The 14,489-nt window shown below is 41.4% G+C and overlaps 1 protein-coding gene across 1 annotated transcript in view; it reads right to left on the reverse strand.

Moving 5' to 3' along the window:
• The window catches only part of LOC108900880 (protein jagged-1b), a 46,703-nt gene that overhangs the window by 13,552 nt on the left and 18,662 nt on the right, over positions 1-14,489 (reverse strand). Inside the window, exons 3-4 of the mRNA XM_018702146.2 lie at positions 5,916-5,973; positions 1,314-1,562 (exon numbers count right to left, since the gene is read on the reverse strand). Coding sequence (XP_018557662.1) covers positions 1,314-1,562; positions 5,916-5,973 — 307 coding nt within the window. The remainder of the gene's footprint in view (positions 1-1,313; positions 1,563-5,915; positions 5,974-14,489) is intronic.

A 14,489-nucleotide genomic window follows, 5' to 3' on the forward strand; every position in this document is an offset into this window, starting at 1 on the left:
AAAAGGCTGGAAGCTATCACTTGATTTGACCAGCTCAAACTGCTATAGACTCATATTACAACAAATAAAACCCTTTTCATTGTTCATCAAGGCACCTGACTAATGTTTTCAGACAGACTTGAAAAACTGAAACTTTAACTACTTTGACTACTTTAAACCTGTATGTCATTGTGAGATTATTTACTTGAGCAGTTAACTTATTCAGCGTGTCCAGCTGGAGAACTGACAACTCCCTGAACTTCATCATGATCAGTCACCTACAGGGGGTAACAGAAGCACCCTGGCTAATTTTTCAAACTTCCTGCTTCTCTCCAGCCCAATCAGCGACCTGCTGAGGAGGAAGTCGGATGAAGTTAGACAGGGGCTGGATGGGCAGGGCTGCAGGATGTCCTTAAACTGTGTCCTTCAGGGTTCCCATGGTTTCCACTCTGGTTTCCTCCATTCACTTTTACCATCGCAACATGATGGCAGCGCTCCGAGGTCACACAGTGAGGTCGTCCGGCTGATGAGTCATGGACAGACGGAGAATAATCCCTCACACACACACACACACACACACACACACACACACACTGTCCACTGAAGCTACATGATATGGCTCTACTGGAGAGGGTCAGTGTAATGAGTCCTGAAAGCTGTCACTACTTGTCTCATTGACATGAACAGCAAATATGTGTAAACTTATGCCTGATTAGTCTTATATTTTTGGACAGTAAGGACGTTTATTAGGCCAGTCACTTTAAGTAAGTATGTGTGTTAGATTCCAAAACAACATATCCAGCAATTGAAAATACCATCACTGATTCACAGATAACTTGTGAAGCTACAGGTCAAGTTTATTTGAACAGCCCTTGGTCCCAATCAGATGATTTCAAAGAGCAAAATTAAACAGGAAAACAAAGACAACATCGTGGAAAAACCTTTTAAGAAACCTTGGGAAGTATTGCCAAAGAGGAAGCCCCCTTCTAGGGCTAGTGGAAAAATAAATGGAGAGCAAAAACATTTTCTAAATTTTCTTATCAGTGGCCTCAAAACATGTTGAGGCCAAAATTGCTAGTGTCAGAATTAAAGAATAAAACCCAGAGCTGTTCAGTTTAAATAACATTAGGTGAAGATAGAAAGTCTCTTTTAAGAAGCTGGGATCAGAGTATGTTTGATATTTTTTCTTGAAAAATTACATAAATGATTCATTAATTGTCAAAATAGTTGCTCTTCACAGCTCTCAATACCAAACACAGATAAAGACTGATTCTCATTTTATACATGACTTTCACATTTTTCAAAATGAATACAGGATAGGTTTCCTCTCTCACCTTCTTTGCACTCTGGCCCGGTCCAGCCCTCCATGCAGACCTTTGAGCCGCTGGAGTCACAGCTGAAGTGACCAAAGAAGTCATCGCGGGCTCGGCAGAGCTTGTTGCAGAAAGGTCCATAGTAATTGGAGTCGCAGCGGAAGCGAAGCCGGTACTCCAGGCTGAGGGTCCGGCCGTGGTGACGATACGTCTGCCACTGTTCGCCAGGGTTCAACATGGAGGAGAGGAGGACTCGCTCAATTAACTGACCTGAGGGAGGATGGAGGAAAGAAAAACCAGATCCACTTTTATTTTATGTCACCTGTCCACAGTCCTGTACTCATTCTCTTTCAGCTCTGATTTGGTCAACAACTCCTGAGGGAAATACATGATTTTTTTTTTTTTGGCTCCATTGTGTTCAGCAGTGAGTCTCTTACTGTATCTGTCAGTCGTTTGGTGCTGAGCAGGTGGTCAAAAGTGGGTTTTTAGACATTTTCACTGAAAAGAAACTGCCTGCAGCTGGAAACAACACTGATGAGAGTGGCCATAAACTCTAATCAATGACGTTAAAGACGCTAAAACCTAATGTCGAGCTGAGGGAACTGCAGAGTTGAGTGATTATTCTCTGTGGGTTTGTCACTTCTTTCAGATTACATGTAGCCAATCAGTCATTGCAGCTTTAAACTTGATCCTTTAATTTGCACAGAATTTCTTGGGCCCCACAATCAGCACTTGACCAGACAGGGAGGATCTGAGCAGAGAACTAAAAAAAAAAAAAAAAAAGTTGGGTACAAATTCCAATGGAGGCAAGAGTCAGCTATAGGACCAGACAAAAAGGGGTCGGGGGTCTGCAGGGGAGAGAAAGAGGGGGGCAGCCTGAACACCAGAGAGGACCAGATGAGGCCCGGGGCAGTGGCTGCTGCTCCTGACCCCCAGAGGGGATTTCCCAGAGGCGCTGTCATCCCCAACTCAGTCATTATCTCCTCTGACAGGGTGTTAACTCCAAGCACGGAGAATACATGTGTGCAGAGTGTATATCTGTGTGTCTCAGTGTATGCATGTGTGTATTTAAGAGATGGTGGTGAGGATAAGAGGGAAAGATTGTGAGATAGTAAAGCAGAAAGGGAAGCCTTGTTGGAAGTAAGTCGGTGATGGAGAGAGGGAGGGTGGACGGTCAATGTGTGTGTGTGTGTGTGTGTGTGTGTGTGTGTGTGTGTGTGTGTGTGTGTGTGTGTGACAGACAGAGCCAAAGAGGAAGGGAAGCAGCTATTAGTGCACACACACACATAACAAACTGCCTGATGGAGAGATGAGATCACTGTGGTTTGACACAAAGGAATGAAAACAGGGGCACATATTAGCCAGTCTGTGTGTGTGTGTGTGTGTGTGTGAGAGAGAGAGACTGTGTATTTTAGAGAGTTAAAGAGGAATGGGAACAGAGCAGACCACCAAGCGAACTGTTAGCTCAGCCGTCGCCCCATTCCTCCACCGCCCTCCGCCTGCAGTCAAATCTGAGGGCCCGCTTTTCCAAACACTCATCACGCGACTGTGGTGCATTGTGGCCTGATCATTATTTCATTACTCTGTCACGTCAAAGGACTAATTTCGTCATCACCATATCTCTGGCAAAAAAGAAGAGCAGCGAGAAGCGAAAAGAGTTTAGGGAGAAAAAAAAAAACACATTATCAGCCAGCACAGCAGGGAAGGTGTATAACCGAGTCTGATTTCCTCTGTAATGTGATTAGATGAGATGGCACAATAATGAGTGAGTAGAGAGAAAGAGGGAGACTGAGAGAGAGAGAGGAGCTCAAATGCAGCAGCAAACAAGAAGCCCTGAGCTGCTTTTGAAATCGCATTTTACAGAGGAAGCAAACAGCAGGCACACAGGGTTGTATCTGCAGGTAAAGAGAACACTTAAATCTCTTCCTCTGGCCTCTGGTGATTGTCTCCCACTGCCTGGTATTAGCTGTGAAGTGCTTGCCCTTGACTGTGGCTGCGAAAACACCGCAGGATCTCTCCTTTTTGACTTGCTATTCCATATTACATGAACCCACAAATCGATAGATAAATCAATGGAAACCAATAGATCACCCAGATAGTGATCCTTTGTTGTCTGTTTTGATTCTTCCTTTCTTCCCAATGAACTTATTGTCATCCGGATAAAAACACTGAGTCTAAACATGTGTCTTGAATTTTGCAGACAAGCTGGTCTAGATTATAACGCGTCTAATATTGAATTCCACTTTCTCTCCAGTGGTGGTGGCAGTTTTGTGGCTGTGAGTGCTATGTCAATACAGTTGAATCGAGGGTGAGCGCAGCAGCAAGTCTGTGCTCAAAATGTCCCTATAAATATGTGAACATATGTCATTGGTTTTGTGCCATTCCACGTTTGGTAAGGATAATGCGCAGAGAAATGTAGTGATGTGACACCGAGCGCAAAGAAGAAGAGGACTGTAATGTAGGTTTCAAATTCATCCAGAAATCAGCTCGGCAAATGTTAAATCAATACGCTTGTTTGGACTCAAAGAAACATACACTGTGTTTTGGTGAGAAACAAAGAACACAAACATTAAAATAATTGATCTTATTTACAAGTAAACTAAGGTATGTGTGATGCTGAAAGTCAAGAGGCAAAAAACTTGACTGGTCAGACAACCAGTCAGGTTTTAAGTAAACCTCCAGGTCCCAATTTGAGCATATTTACCATGTTAAAAGTTACGATTTGCAACATGAAATCATTTCATCTTCTCTCACTTTGAAATTTTTCCTACTCAAGACAAGTATCAGAGGTGTAATAGAGTGTATACAGTATGTATTTAAACAGACAGGATGACAATCCTGACCATTCTACTAATCAAGCTAAACATGGCCAGTACTCCCTCAGAAATGTTGGTGTAGATGTGGAGTGAAAGTCCAAAGTACACATTATCAAGAGCTCACTATATTCAGTCATCACATCTAATACTATTTCTTCTATACATGTATTTTTTTCTTTTTATGTAATTATTGTCTGCTGAACTCTTCTGTTCATTTATCATTTTCCTTGTATTTTGCTCAGTCATGTTTTACTGTATATATATTAGTGTTGTTTCTCATCCCATTTGACATTGTTTTTCCAAATCCCAGCATTTAGTTAGGAGATTAAAACGTCATCAGAACTGAAATGATGAGGACCAAAACTATGGAAATAAAACCAAATGAAATGGGAGTATCCTTTGAAAGACAAAGGTATGCCCCTGCAAATTAACGCTTAGTACATTTCATTTAAACAAAAATCAGTGAAGGTCACACTGTCGGTGCACAAAGAACGTAATATTTTCTCCCTATTTCCAAAGACTGTTTCAGCCATGCTCAGTAATCCTTTCTGATAAGCAGCAGGGCCCGATAAGTCCGATCAGACTGCTGTGGGACGCCTGTGTTTGGGCTGAGCTAAGCTGCCGGCCTAGTGAACAGCTTTAGAACCAATGTTAAAGCTGTCAGGAGCTCAGGTGGAAACGACACATAATGCAAACAAGATGTAAGAGCAGCGCTGGAGGGCAGAAGGAAGGAGAGATGGAAGAGGACAGGAGCGATGAACGGAGAGAAGGGGAAGGATCTGTGGAGCAGTCCTCATTATCTCAGCCATCTTTTGGATATGACTGCGGTCCTTCCACTGGCTGAGAGGGAGGAAGAGGATGGTGGGATGAAAGGAAGGAATGTGGCATGATAGGAATGAGGAAGGCATAGGAACATCTGTCTCCATTCGTGCATGTGTGTGTGTGTGTGTGTGTGTGTGTGTGTGTTATGCTTTTTATAGCATGCAGCTCACACTCCCTGTCATGGAGCTTTTCCCGATTATGAGGAGAAACAACAAGGAGACGAGCAGGAAATTAAAGGGTCTGGATAAAAGACCCTCCAACCTCATATGATCACAGACATAAAGACGCAAAGGATATTTTCACATTGTTTCACCATGTTGAACCACACATACTTGTAAACAAGCACCCGTGTTGTTTGTCTCTATGAAAATGTTGCTTGTTGAAAACAAAAATGTAGATAATGTGAGATGGGGCGAGAGTGCTGCCCCGAAAAACCAAAACATGTCTGACTGTTAAACATGTGCTTTACTGTACCATTGCAAACAAGATGAAATTAGAAATGAGAAATTATAGAAATTATTTGAAAAAATAATGTGTAAACAGAGGTAAAAACCACACTGTACCTTAAAGCTAGCCAGGATCAGAGCCAGTCTGAGCTAAAGCTAATTTAACAACATTTTCTGACCTGTTTGGCACACCAATCAATTTTGATGCTCCATTGCTTTAGTAAATTAGTTTTTTTTGTTTGTTTGATTGTTTTTTAAATACCACATAAACAAGGCAGTGTGTAAGTACAATCATAATGGATACAAAAATTTAACAAACAACTAGCATGCTAAAGGCTAACCAAGCTTTGATGATTTTCACATATTGGTCAAAACTCATGAACATAAAAATAACCAACACACAACTTTCTCTGTCTCTACCTATGGAAAAACATCAGGAATAAAATTATTTCATTTTAGCCCCCTATTTTTCATGCTTATGTCTAGACATGGAATAAAAAATAACTACAGACAAACAAACACATAAACCACAGCTTCACCTGAGTCTGATGTGTCGTTGTCGTAGTCCAGAGCATCCAACACCAGAGAGAAGGACTTCTGTGAAGAAAACACAGAGAAAACATCTGTCAAACCTGTGCTGCCAACTTACATTTAATATTACATCAAACAATTCATCAAAACAAATTCTTTAGACATTGAACAGAGTCTACAAATCATGCTCCAGCTTTGTCAGACTGACATGATCCCCCGTGTGCATTCAGCATTATTTAGCAACTGATTGAGCACTAGTCCTTGCTGTGCTGGAGTTATGAATTTAGAACAGCGATAAGAGTAATTTAGCAACCAAAAGTACTAGACATGGTAAAATTGTTTCCTCTCTGCTTCAGCGGGGAATAGGATGTGTAGGTGTATGGTTCAAATAAATGAAAAACCTGCATGAGAAATTCAAGTTTTTGACTGTGTGGTTAAGAATTGTTGTTGCAAAAATTGAGAATGCCTGATTAAAATTTGAGCATGAATTATATTAACAATAAGTTAACACAAAGCCTGATTTTGTGAAAATCTGATTACAGATTCAACAGACAGTGAAATTAAACATGGGAATACATATTCAAGTTACAAGTACAGATTTTATTTCCACCTCGGCAACCATCCACCATCCTGAAATAACTCGGCAGGCAAGGCCAAATTAAAACATTCTCACATTTTCTCACAATCTCTTCTACATATTCACAATGGCAACATTCAACCACAGGCTTTGTAATTATTTCTGAGCCTCATTTCACAAGATTGTATTGTTTATTGTCCCTTTTTGAGACCACACAGGCAGTGTTTTCTCTTCTCGTGAGGGTCAGAATGAATATAACCTCTGTTTAAATCCTGCACACTTGAAATCCAGTTGTGGATTCAAATAAAACATTTAATATGAGTGAGTGTTTCTATCCTTGCTCTCAGCCTTGAAAAAACAGGACAGGCATCGGAGGTGATTCACTGCCCGGAAAAGCCAAGGCTGCAGCTGGATGCTGATTCGAGAAAACTTCAACCTGCAACCTTGCAGTGAGAGAAAAGAGGAGGGGCGTGACATCAGCTGTGGTGGTGAAGGAAGACATCCAAAAACTCCTATTTATTTTAATGAACACACTCCTGGGCTCAGGCGTGATGCCCCATTGTGCTCCTCTTTCACTCTCTGACAAGTCCTTGCAGCCTGTACAATAACTTACAGATTACCCCTGGATGGTTGGAGCAGATTGTAGCAAGCAGTCTACATGACTACATTTGAATATTTATTAAAATTCAGAGCCTTATGTAGAGATAAAGTCAGCCTATACTGTATAAGGCAGTCTTGGAGTACAGTAGGGGACTCGGGCATAGGCTCGGCATCTTCAAATGATGACTTTGAGCATACAGAGATATCACACTCCGGAGAGATAACATAAGACAGGTGTTTTTTCTTCTGTCTTCTCTGATGCATTTGTTCATCCTATAGACCAGCGATGAATAATTCAGACCAATACTTTCCCCCTACAACTCTGTCTCTCTCTCTCTTTCTGTTCTTGCTTTCTCTGTCTCTCTCCATCCATCCATCCCTCCCCCTATGAAACACGCCAGCGCCTGTCATGCAAATCTCTCCACCATGTAAATGTGGGTGAGGTTTCTCTTGAAGGGCTGCGCGAATGTGTAGTCACGTCTTTTGCTGACGGAGTGTGTACCGCCAGGGGGTGGATGAGTGGGAGGAGAGGGAGAGGTACTGGGAGGTGCGAGAGGTGAGCGAGGTGTGAAGTGGAGAGATGGATTTGGAGGGAGGTGAAGGAGCGGGAGGTCTGCTCTATCGCTAAAGTTAGCCAGAGGCGAGAAGAGGCGAGGAGGAGAAGAGAGGATGAAGGGTTGCCGTGGAGGTGCAAAATGTTAGGGGAGAGAAAATTGGTGTGTGGCAGAAAACGCTGAGTCAGGGATCTGTGTCCAGTATGTCTGTGTTCAACAAATGAGGAGATGGGAGGAAAAGGTGAGCAGGGTGATTGTACAGAAGGAGAAAAGGACTGAGGAAAGGGTAGAAAGCATAATAACATGGGGAGTATGTAAAGATAAAGGACATAGGAAGGTAGAGAAGAAACTGGGGCAGCTGTGTGTGAAGTAATGATTTGTCCGACCACTGGAGTTTGTCAGGTTTTCAGATGTGATGGAGAGAGAGAGCAAATGTCAGGGGGAGGTGAAACAGAGGGATCGTAAGATAAAACAGGAGAAAAGATTAGAGGAGAAGACAAAAGAAGAGAGAGGCAGTAAGATAAGAAAAAGGTTGAAGGGGAAGGGGAAGAACACCCACACACACAGTATTTAGAAGTCAGGGTGCTAATGAGATGTGCTGGGTTGCTCGGGGCTCGCAGCCAGTTCATTAAAGCCGGCAGATAGCAGGTAGTCCTCAGATGGAGCAGCTGGAGTCAGTATGCGTCGGCTTAAAATTCTAACCTCGAGTAATGTTTAGTATTCATGATTTACATCTGGGCACGGTGAGATCCTGCAGTCGACTTTAAGAACAGTTCAACACAGAAGCAGTGGAGGAGGAAGAACTTACATTACAGTCACTCCACAACAGTCCTGTATTCAAAATCAGGAGTAAAAGGAGATAAATATTATCAATAAAATAACCTCAAGTATCAAAAGCACAAGCACTGCTGCTGCAGAAAAATTATTAATTATGACATCGTTAGGCTGTTAATCCTGACACATCAGAGTGCCAGTGCCATTTTATTGTTGTTGCAGGAGCTACTGTGGTTTTAACTTCAGTTTAGCCGTGTGGTTTTCAACCAAAGGGTCGACCCCCCTCCTGTGGGTCATGACATAATTAATGAAAGAAGAAAAGACAATATTCTCTTACACACATTTGTTGTACTTTTTTGATTTTTCTCTATTATTTACTTTTTAAAAATATTATAGTTTGACATCTTTGGGCTCCAAAAATGTTTGGAGGGAAAATATCTCTTTGATGGATCTGCTAGCAACCCTCACAGACAAAACTTTTGGAGTACCAGTACTTAATCGACTTCGGCGTTGCACTCCCATAGCTGTCAAACTCAAAATGGACAGTTCACTGACAGTTCAGTCAGAGATTCAGGTGTGTTATGCTAATAGCACCTGGTGTAACCTCCAGCCTGAAGCAGAGATGAGGCAACTTCACTTTCTTCAGATTTTTTTTTTTTTTTTTACTTTCAGTCTTGCAGCCTTCAGCTCCAACCAACACTGACTCAAATGACATCACTTTATGCAACTTTTTTCACATGCAGTCGTACTCCCCAACAGGCTGTGAACAGACACTGGTTTGTGAAATCTTTTACAATGTATTCTGTAAAGTCTTGATATGAAGAGTAACTACTGCTGTCTGATAAATATAGTGGAGTAACATAAAGTAGCATTAAATGGAAATACTCGAATAAAGTGCAAGTACATCAGAATTAAGTGCAGTGCTTGAGTAAATCTACTTAGTTACTGCACAGAGTTACTGTTACTACAACGTATAATCAGCAGGTCTCTCCTGCAGCGGGTTGGTAAACATTCAGCTGATAAAATGCTGCTGGTGTTGGAGCGTTATGATGAACTGTCCACTACTACAAAATGCACACACAGCATTGCCTCACTGCTGGCCTGCTCACAGACCTCTTAGCTTTATCGTCGGTCCAATCGCTCTCCCTCTTCCCTCGCCCTTCCTTCCATCCACCCACCGTGCCTCTCCCTCTTTCTGCCCGCACCTTCTGCCAACTACTACGGCAGGTTAAGACCTGTGGGAGTCTTTTTTGTTTCTTTTGTTTTCTCTTATTCAGTCCCCCCACCACCACCACCTCAACACACACACCCTAACCTCTTCACCTACCAGTGCACACAGCCAGGTAAGTCATGATACCGTCATCGATACAGGAAGGGTGGATCTGTGGATAGCCCTGTTGCTGAGGTTGGGGTCTTCCATAGAGGCCCCAAGGGGGTCACACTAACCATGGTTACCAAGTTAAAATCACAACAACAACCACTGATAAGACTGTTTTCAAGAGATCATCCACATTAAGCTCTTCCTGACAACCTTTCCAAAACACACACACTCACACGGACACCACAGCAATTTGTTTTGCAATCACAGGGTGACGTCAGAGAGAGAGACGGACATTAGAGGCCAGGCTGGGCCAGGCGAAGTGACCTCACAGTGTGTTTAAGAATAAAACAACACACACTCACAGAGAGAGGAAAATCATAAGGTAAACACGACAAAGAAGAGGCTGATAAGATCACAGTCAATGATAAAGTGATATTTTTACCTCCTTCTGACACAAACAACATCTCAGTGTTATTTGTGCCATTTGTGGCGATAATGGCCAAAGTGATGACAGCAAGGAAATGACATAATGGGAAAGGTGTGCGTGTGTGATGTATGTGCTTGTACTGTATGTGTGTGTGTCTCTATCTGTGTGTGTGTGTGTGTGTGTGTGTGTGTGTGTGTGTGTGGACTAATCATTTTAGAGGAGATGGAAAATTGGCCCAGCAGAGGACAATACTCCCTCTCAAAACAGTGATAAGAAACATATTAGAAAAATGACAAGAATCATTTTGTCTTCTATCTCTGAGATTTTACAGTTGACAGCTAAAAAAATCAGATTTCAACCTCCAAGTGAAATAAAGGCTAAGACTCTAAGGCTATGCTAGCAGCTCTGTGAGGTTGTACTAAGGCACAGTGGTGATTTGATGTTTGTCAGGCACCGTGTTTCAGGTTCTCATTGTCTCAGTTTAGCATGTTAGCTGTTAATATTCGCTAATCAGCGCTGAACAAGAACATAGTTGAGGCTTGTGATGAATGTCTGACCCCATGGTCCATGTTGTTTGACACATGTTGTTTGACTTCCTAAAAATCTTGCTTACCTGAATCTTGCTTTTATCAGAGCACTTGTTTCTTTATCAGTCCAAAATGAATCTGATTTATTGTCCCTTCTCACTGCAGAAATTTCAACTTGTCACAGCAGGAAAAGCACAGGTGGAACTAACAACATTAATGACTCTTCTGTTCCAGCAGTTAATACAATGCAAAGCAACAATCATAATCAATATAGTACACTGTGACGACAAGTGTTATCAACTGAGCGTTTAAGTGGCTCTGCAGAAAATGTTGTCTTTGATACGTGGATTCAGCCCTGTGGTGCATTTTTAATTATTTATTGGGGAAATAAATATAGACTGAACAAGGAAATTCTCTCAAAAACAGTTCAATATTTCAGCATATTTGATAAGATGTTATATTCTGAGCAAAACACTGCAGAGGCCTGACACAGCAAATGTGAAAGCACATTTTTGAGTGCACAAGTGGATATTTGATTTCCTCTACATCCTATGAATACCCAGAATCACTTGTTTCCATCTGAACCACTTCCACTTTGCAGCGTTATGGATCTGCCACATCTGAGCCTGACATCTCTGCTCCTACACACACAGCTCATTTTCAGTCATCTCTCGCTCTCATTGTTTGCCAGTCATGACCTGTGCAGATGGCCTGAGCCTGGCACAGCCGGAGAGAACAGGGGTTTCCCAAAAAAAAAAAAAAAAAAAAAAAACAGAGGGGGAGAACAAGACTACATCAAAACACAAGAATTAGTCTGGATGATAAATCTGCCCCTCCCTCGGGCTATAGGCTGTCTGGTCGTCTGGGCCTGAACCCTTTGCCTGCAGTCCAACAGTGGCAAAGCTCGGGATTAGAGCGAAACTATGCTAATTCAAACCACTGGGCAGACATTTGTAATGGCATGCCAAATTCTATTAAGTTTTTAAAAAGCCAACCTTGTTTTCCATCCTTCAGAACTCCTGCCACTGCCTCTTCCACTGCTCCACCTCTCATTCCTCCCCTCCAGGTTCTCAGCCTGACCCCTTACTCTCGATCCTTGCCCGCCCACCCCCCTCTGCTGGTGCCCCCCACACCACCACCACCACCACCACCATCCCTCCCTCCATCTCTCCCTCTCTCTTTCTCTCTCTCTCTGTCTCTCAGACATGGGCAGGGTAGGATATCCCGACAAAGCCAGGCTGTACAAACACAGCTCTACGACAGGAAGGACTCCCAGCCCTGAGAGAGGAATTTCCCCTCAGAGCTCACACACTAATGCGCACATGCACACAACCACACGCCCCGCGTTGCTCATGTTCACGCACATCCACAAGTCAGGCACACATGGACATCCAATATTACCCTGCAACCAATATTTATGTTTCCATATACAATGCTTTCATTCAACTCTGAAAATATGAGTCTATGTACTACAATGGAGATTGTAGAGGGAAAAATGTGTCATTTATCATTTAGACAACAGGATTTGGTGCCTTTTGCTTTAATCATTCAACAATAGCTATTGTGCCATCTATGCAGCCCTCACAGTAACTAATTTCCTAATAATTTCCTCAGCTACTTGGAACAAATTTGCGCCAATTTATAAAGAAAATACTGATAGTAAGAAATATATTAAGTCTGAAAAGGTGGTCTTACATTTGAGGATACTGTTTTTACTGTCACTCTAGGGCAGTGGAAACAAGTGATGAACACAACACTGTCATATCATCACCTTTAAGTTGATATGGAGCAAACTGCTGCATATTTACACGTCCAGCAGCAACACATTCTTTCACTGGAGTCGTGTTTCTGGTCATTTGGCTGATTCTCTCTCAAAGTGTCTGACTCCTCAGCTGCCAAATGCTCCACTATGTTCATCACATGACTGCTGACTGCTTCTGTCTGACACTTAAGATAAGATACACTTTATTCATCCCACTTGTGGGAAATTTACATGTTACAGCGGCAAGAAACAAGACTGACAAAAATAGAAAAATAAAAAATAAAAATATAATATAAGAAAAGCACAGAAGGGTAAAAAGGTTAAAAAAGTTAAAGTGTAGTAATCAGCATTAAAAAAAAAAAAGTGCAGTCGTAATATAGGAAAAATGGTGATAATCATTGAGGTAGATGAAACTATGTGCAAATAAAGTGACCAGAAGGTGGAGTCCAGAGTTTCAGGTTATTGTTCTCACTTAGTGCTGATCAGGAGGTGCACAGTCTGTTTTTTGGTGAAAACAATGATAGAAACGACACTGTGACATCAGTGGAAATGAATGAGTTTTTGGACTGTAAGATGAAACTTGATATAAACCTCTGTAAGGCTGAAAGGAGCTGCAGGCATTAATTTTCTGTACGTTCATCTCTATGAATGAAATCTCTCACAATACACACTGTTTTCACATTGTCATTTGATACATTGTTATTGTGAAACTGGCAAATGCAGAGTTCAGCTGACCAGCTGTGCAAGTAATGAACTGTTCTTTCCTATAATTACAACCAAATCACATACAGTGATATATTTTTTTAAAGAAACTTTGAAGATATTAGAAGATTACAGACCAGTAAAATACTGAACTGTTACCACAAAATGATATCAAACATCACAGTATAGTACTATTTACACTTCCTGTCGTCTACTTATTTCTCATTAGCTCTTTTTTTTATATCTCTAGTTTCCTATTTATATTCATTTATTCATTCATTGCTCATGGCATACATTTAATAATTTATCTCTTCCGTGTTTTTACCAAGCAAGATTTCTTGCTTTCTCACCACATTTACCTAATCCTTATATAATAATGAGAGATGGGCATGTTCATGTATGCAGAGCAGTGATTAGTTCAGGCAAGCAGATGCTGTTTTAATCTAAATATTCATGTATTTTCTCAACTGATTGGTGGTAAAGGCAAAAGATAAACCCTTTATTACCCTTTATCAAACCTCTAAACTCTTTATATTTGTTTAGAACTCTAATTTCACAGTGTTATTTATATTTCATTGCCTCATTAATCAGTAAAAATACTAATATATAATCAATGCCGAAGCCCCTGTTTATCCCACAAGTCTGAACTCATAAACATTAAGTTAAACCTGTAAGCAGTGATTAAACAAATGCACTTAAGCCTTTATGCACATATAAAAAATCCACCCGCACAATTAAAATCTTGTACACACACACACACACACACACACATACAAGCAGGAGACTAATTGACAATTAAACATTTGCTGTGCAGATGATGGAGAAAATTAAACTAGCAACAAATGTTCCACACAACTTTTAACATTCATAATTTGCATCTGAACATTTGTTGTTTTTATGCACCTGCTGTGTCAGGAAGCTCGAGCAATTACAGACTCACACTTGTGCAAACACACCAAACAACTCACACACACACACACAAATGCAACCGGTTGTCATGACAGCAGCTGTGCCTGAGCTGGATTGGATGGCTGACACCTCACCTGCACTACCAATTAGGAGTGGAGGTAACCACAGTAACAATACCATTACTATTCCAGAGACAAAGCTCCAGGTTTACATCATTTTAAGACAAGTGCATGTAGTAAACATGACTATGTAACAATCTGTGGATGTTCGCACCATGTAGTCAGTGTCATGTTATTTGTATTCGAGTACAAAAAAACTAACAGTTTAAAGAGCTGAAAAATGTATACATTTCAGATTGGTTTCCATTCAATTTAAGTATAAAAAAATGTTATTTGACCACTGAGGCTCCCCACAGACCCATGATATAAG

This window comes from Lates calcarifer, linkage group LG21 (genome assembly GCF_001640805.2).
Source record: "Lates calcarifer isolate ASB-BC8 linkage group LG21, TLL_Latcal_v3, whole genome shotgun sequence".
NCBI classification, from domain to species: Eukaryota; Metazoa; Chordata; class Actinopteri; family Centropomidae; genus Lates; species Lates calcarifer.